Here is a 6,542-nt window from a genome sequence, read left to right on the forward strand (position 1 = left end):
CAACGGGGCAGAAAACTGCCCTCGGGCACACAAAGAAACCCCTTTTACACACACACACAAACTCCACATCCGCAGCGGTTCAGACTGAAGGAAGATCAGGAATGGGCCATGCATGCATCTGTAAATATCATCAGAATCTTATTTCTAAACACACATTTCATTTGACAGGGTCTTACTTTTAACGGTGAGGTACATGCTCTTGCTGATATCGGCTCCCACGTCATTGCTGACCTTACACAAATAAAATCCAGAATCTTCCTCCAGGACGTGTTTTATGAGCAGTGAGCCCTTCTCCAGGAGCTGGATACGAGACCCAGAATTCAAAGCGATGGGCTGGAATTGAGGTACACCAGCACCTACACGAGGAAACAGACAGAACGGATCAGCATAACAACTTCAATATGTTTACTGCTATCTTAAACGTCTGAGTAACCATTTACATTACTTAACATGAGTATGAATGCAGATTACACTGTGTTTACATGCTATGATTTCTCTATTGGATTTAAAGAGAGGTCTGATGTCTGGATTAGGATTAGAGGATACTGAGGGATTCAATGAAGTGAAATAAACCGTAAAATCACACATGGCAGGCAACCTAATCTGCCGACGCTAGGGTTTGTAAGAATAAAAATTAGCCCGATTCTCATTGCTTGATAAAAGAAAAAGACCACCTCCTACTATATAATCTCTGGATGTAATAATCACACTTAAATGTTGAATCTTTAGTAATCTATTGTCATCTCAATAACAACATGCAGATTATTTGGGTGATACTGATTTCAAAACTCCCATGAAGGATAACTAAGTAGAAAATTATATTTTCTATTCATTTAAAAAAAAACATTTACACTTAATTCAAAACCCTTTTCACACAACATGTTTAGATCTATACCAAGAATAAAATCAGTTCCTTTAAACAAATAATGTCTTGTTGAACCAACTTAATAAATTGTCCCACAACAGCACACAGTCAAATAACGTTTGTTTAACAAACCTAATTCAACTTTTCCACACAGAAAGTTAAGACAACCTACCCATTGATCGGCGTATAAACAACACACTGTTGCAATATCGTGTAATATGTACGCCAAACTTCAATTGTGCGTGCATATGACACGCCAATGTTTGCGTGCACCTCGGTGGACAGCAGCCATTTTTAATATTTTATATATACTTTATTGATCCTTTGCAGGAAATTGAAATAGTTACATCAGTCACATTAGTTCTTAACACAGAAACCATCTCTCAGCACATAAAATACCTAATATATAAAAATACAAAAAATGCAATAAATAAATTGTACAATTATTGTGCATTAAATAGCCTTACAGCAACAGGCAAGAATGATTTACGATGCCGTTCAGTCCTACATATTAACGGGATCACTCTACCACTAAAGTTGCGTAAACACCTCTAAAGCATGTAATGGATGCAAGTTATTGTCCATAATAGCTTTTATGCGTCTCAACATTCTTTCTTACGCAAACTTGTCGACCCAGTCCTGTGGGAGGCCAATGATGCAGCTTGCCTTTTTAATCAGTTTGTTCAGTCTCATCCTATCAGATGTACGTGCTTCCAACACATCACACCATAAAAGAGAACACCGGCCGCAACAATCTTGTAAAAGGTGCACGGTAGAGGTGGACAAATATTAAAAGGTCGTAACCTTCTCAAAAAGCACAGCCTACTTTGACCTTTTTTGTTGACAGCTGCCATGTGGCTGGACCAGTCCAATTTACTGTACCCCTGGGTACTTTTCGTCGAAAACCGTGTCCACATCTGTTTCCAAAATGGAGACTGTATTTAGTCTGGGCCTCCTCTTCCTAAAATCAATGACAATTGTGGCATCATTCCACAAAGTCCTTAATTGTACTCCAATATTACTCCTCATTTCCTTCCCTGGTGCATCCCACGACAGCTGAATCATCCCAATATTTCTGAAGAAAACAAGTATCAGAGTTTCAGGTGCAAACTAAACAGGAGACAAAACAGCACCCTGGGGGCCCCAGTACTACACAAAACAGTCTCTGAAACACATTTGTGAAACTGCACATACTGTAATCTAGCAGTTAAAACCTATTCTGCTAGAAACGTACGTGAAGAGGAAACACTGAAATACGTGTCATTTGCACACAAAAATAGGCACAAATTAAATTTGGCGTACGTTTTGCAGGATATTGCAACAGTGTGTGTTATTCATACGCAATTGATGAGAATGGGTTCATACAATAGATGCACTGCATGATGTACGAGTGAATGGAATTTCCAAAATGTCTTGTTTACATTGTTGTGTTTTTGATTCGGTACTCAAGGGGGCCCCCTGGTGGTGCAGAGGCCCTACGCAACATGCGTCCTTCACGTTTAGGAAGGGCTGGCTCTGTCTGCATGTAAAATAAATAAAACATAAATCTCCAACGTAAATTACACTAAAAACTGCCGATAAATCAAATTATTGTCGATGAACGTGTGCAATTATCGTCCCGGTGTAGACAAGCCTTAATGCGGTCTAACGCCAACAATGCCAGCCTACGAAAGCCTTTTACTGTAGTTGCTTCTACATATTAACATATACTAAAGAGACACTTTAGCTTTAATTCACTTTGTAAAAATCATCTCATCTGAGAAAAGGTGCTACCCTCGATCTAAAAAGGGATTAGAGCCGAGCACTCCTTTTCCCAGAATTGCTAACTCTCGTCTCTTTGATCCAAGTCCTGCTGAACTTTTGTTGTGTGTGTGGATTTTCATTTGCGAGCTTTCATCTGCAACACATAACAAGGGCTTCAAATGCTTCAGAAAGAACCAAGGGCAAGTCACCTGTTTGCATTCTAAACCAGTAATCCAACTTCTTTGACCTTGATGAAAACATACAGCACATTCACATTTTCCCTAAACTGCCTTACCAACAAAGCCTAAGTCTACATCAAATATGGCATCCAAAATTACATGACGTTGGTTGTCTTTTTAAATCACATGACAAAATACTGAACGCCAAAAAGTGGTGTTCTACCTTCCTAGTATGTTGATTCAAAAGACATTACACCGTTATAGATCCGCATGAATGACATGAATTAGAATTAAATTTCAGATTCATCGTGTTGTTTTGGACCTCTTGTCTACAGAAGTTATTTGTTATATTATATCAATATTCAATAGTGCATTTGTAAACCCTGGTGTACCTTTCGAGTGGTTCCACACTATAGTGGGGATTGGGTTTCCCTTAGCTGAACAATTCAGAATCACCGACTTCCCGTATATACCGTCCTGGTCTCTTGGCTGCACTTCAAAATGGGGTGGTACTGGAAGGTAAAGGACGTTACTATTAAAAACATGTAAATACCAAATCATCTTTTAAAACAAAGGTTTAAACTCAAACCTTTAACAATGAGCTGGATACTATGCTCGACGGCCGCCGCTTCGTTTCGGGCAATGCAGGTGTAACTACCGTTATGAATTTCGGACAGGTTTGAAATGCGCAATGAGCTCGTGAAGTCTATGTTGTCGATGGTGACGCCTAGGCTGGCATTGATTGGCCGTCCGTCTTTGTGCCAGGTGATAGACATGGGCAGATCTCCGGATATGACCACACAAGGGATAAAGACACGCTGGCCAATAGATGCGCTCTGAGAATCTGAATGTTGGATCAGAGGGGGCACTAAAGGACAGAAAGAAGAGAGAAAAAGATACAGTCACAGCATTACAAATACATTTCTTCTGTGTATACCGTAATTGTGAATAGTTATATAGTCGGCCCTTGATTTAATGGATTTACAATGTGATGATAATCTATGTAGATAAGACTTTTGATTCAACTGAGATTGCAACTACAGTAGTAGGCGTAAGGCTAGTGTCATGCACAGCGGACAGACCATATGTAATCACACATGCACAATTCTGTGTCATTTGCAATAATAAGGCTCCATTCTCAAAGGTAAAATGTTATTAGGGCTCCAAATGTACAGAGTTAACAGAAAACGACGCGTAATGTGAACTAATGAGGGAAGAAACTGAGGAAAGAACGACAAAATGCAGTCGACTATTAAAAGGTTATTTCGTCTCTTAGTAAATTCGGCATAATGCGATCTCCAGGGACTTCGCAAGCTGGTGCTAGTCGGCCTGTCGAGTTTGGGAATCAATGAGTTAAAATAACACTGAAATAAAGCAGCACTTCAGCGCTTATTTAATTCACAACAAAATGGAGATAATGGACTCCAGGGATTCTCTTCGCACGCCTCAGAATTTTAAGCATGAATGAAGCAAATTAGCTAACTCAATCACATCCGGCTTTTTATGACTCTCAACTCACAAAAACACAAGCTTCCTTGATTATTACATAACAACGGGATGACATTCTGCCAATTTAACACAGGGACTTAAAATACCTTTCTAGTTTACAGGTTTATTTTCATTTGTTAAGTTATGTTGTCACTTTGAAATGATCGCAATTGATTCGAGTTAACGTCTTTATAGTGCCTTTAATTGGGTGATGTCCTGCTGTGTATAAAACTGAAATTTTTATTATGGACCTTATATGAACTGACTACACTAAATGTTTTCACTTTTTTTATGCATTTTCCACACCGCAGGACAACAACAAACATTTTTTTTCATTAAAAGAAATGATGAAGTTGCATGACCCGTACACTTTTATTTATTCATTCATATCCATTGTGGTGTTGCACTGTATACTGATATTATTATTATGATTATTAAATTAGTGTTAATATTACACGTAAATCATTCCGTGCCAGTATCTGATTGACACATATTGAGACTTTTTACACCTGGTCACTTCATGCATTTTCTCTGATGGGATGGTTATAGGATCATTAAAGACCAGGTGTAAATGCACTCGGACTTAAATCTGGATCACTCAAACCACTTCAGGTGGTGGTCTGAGACACATTCCAAACATTTATACAGATGTTTCGGAGCTGGAGGTCCATTTACTTTTGCTGAAATCTCGTCTGAAATCCCCTGGAGAATATGGCTCGTGGCACGACAGACGTCACAAGAGCGCAAGATCCCGAGCGCTCTGGAATGAAGGAGAAAGCATCCGATACGCATTTTCCAGACCTTTTTATAGACGCGACTGCCTCCGTAAAACCAAATAAAGCAAAATAAAAGTCCCAGCTCTTTAAGTTCAGTGGAAATAAGGAATAATTAATTACCATTTTGCGCGGGAATAGAGGATCGGTTTTTACATCAGTTTGTCCTAGATGTGGCCAAGTGTTAATGGAATAGTTTTAACCAATCGGATATGGAGCGATATTAGTCTCATTAACTGTTCACGCGTTAAACACGATGTACACTTGCGTAGCCCGTTTCACATGTATACAACCTAATTCACATGCACAAGGTATATGAAGAGTTTATTTCCAAAATGAGAACTCCAAAATCATGTTTTTTATTATGTTATCATTATTACGTTTAAGCGTATCAGCTTGATGTATTTTCTTAGTTATTATGGCTTAAATCAAAACAAACCAACTGCAGTTTGATTGATATTAACAGGAATGTACTTGGAACTTGGAACTTGGAAATTTTAAACTTTAGAAATATTTATGCACAGTTCAATTGTATTTAGCATTTGTGAAACATATTTTATGAGAATATAATTTTTTTAACGCGCTTGAATTGTGTTTTGTGAATATAATTACAGTATATACTTGTTGTTCGCGTGAATTAGGTTTTATGCATGTGAAACTGGCTACGCAAGTGTACATAATGTTTTACGTATAAATAATGAGTCTAAAATCGCTTTATCCTCGGATAGCAATCCGATCAGAGCCTCTGACTCATTTATTGAGCGCAATATCTTATCAATTCTTCTGGCCACAATAACCGTGTAATGAAAATAAAAAATTGTGCCAGGCCTAATATAAACTAAATTTTGAATCATTTTTAAACCAAAAACAAAACAGGATCCCTAAGAGCAAAATAAATTGTCACTAGTGTATTATTGTGGAAGTCTGAAAACGACAGACTTTTATTTTGGTACAAAGCGGTCACATACCTTTCACTGTCACATGGACACTCCTGTGAATTTGTTTATGTGGATCCACCAGCACATAGCACGTGTACTCTCCTTCGTCAGAGTTCTGTACATTTGATAGCTTCAGTGTGCCGTTATTCTCAAAGGCACGTTGGCGATGGTTAAACGGGAGCAGATTGGAATCTTTATACCACTTAATAGAGTAGTAAGGGTAACCGATGACACGACAGTGAATGTACGTGTCTCTCCCAGCAATGGCAGTGACATTTTTCATTGGTCGAATACTGGCAGGACCTGTAATGAGAAATAGAGGTCAATATACAGAACCATCCCAAGTCAAGCCTATGAGGTGATGTGTCCTAAGTACTTTTACAAACTTTATACTTAGCAACTCTATCGCAAAACATTTACAACCCTGAAAGCACAAAAAACACCATTGTTTCGTAGATGGCAAGATATTGCTACACTTTTCCACTGAAAGGACTACATCAGCGAGAAGAACAGGAGCGGTTCTGTCATCATTCATTGGAAACCTATCAAACGTGCC

The 6,542-nt window shown here is 38.5% G+C and overlaps 1 protein-coding gene across 1 annotated transcript in view; it reads right to left on the reverse strand.

The window, feature by feature from the left end:
* dscamb (Down syndrome cell adhesion molecule b) overlaps window positions 1–6,542 on the reverse strand; it is a gene marked incomplete at its 5' end in the record, with an annotated part of 95,545 nt that overhangs the window by 23,397 nt on the left and 65,606 nt on the right. The window contains 4 exons of the mRNA XM_079481533.1: window positions 177–356; window positions 3,180–3,299; window positions 3,377–3,655; window positions 6,017–6,289. Coding sequence (XP_079337659.1) covers window positions 177–356; window positions 3,180–3,299; window positions 3,377–3,655; window positions 6,017–6,289 — 852 coding nt within the window. The remainder of the gene's footprint in view (window positions 1–176; window positions 357–3,179; window positions 3,300–3,376; window positions 3,656–6,016; window positions 6,290–6,542) is intronic.

This window comes from Barbatula barbatula (assembly GCF_947034865.1).
Source record: "Barbatula barbatula genome assembly, chromosome: 19".
Lineage (NCBI taxonomy): Eukaryota > Metazoa > Chordata > Actinopteri > Cypriniformes > Nemacheilidae > Barbatula > Barbatula barbatula.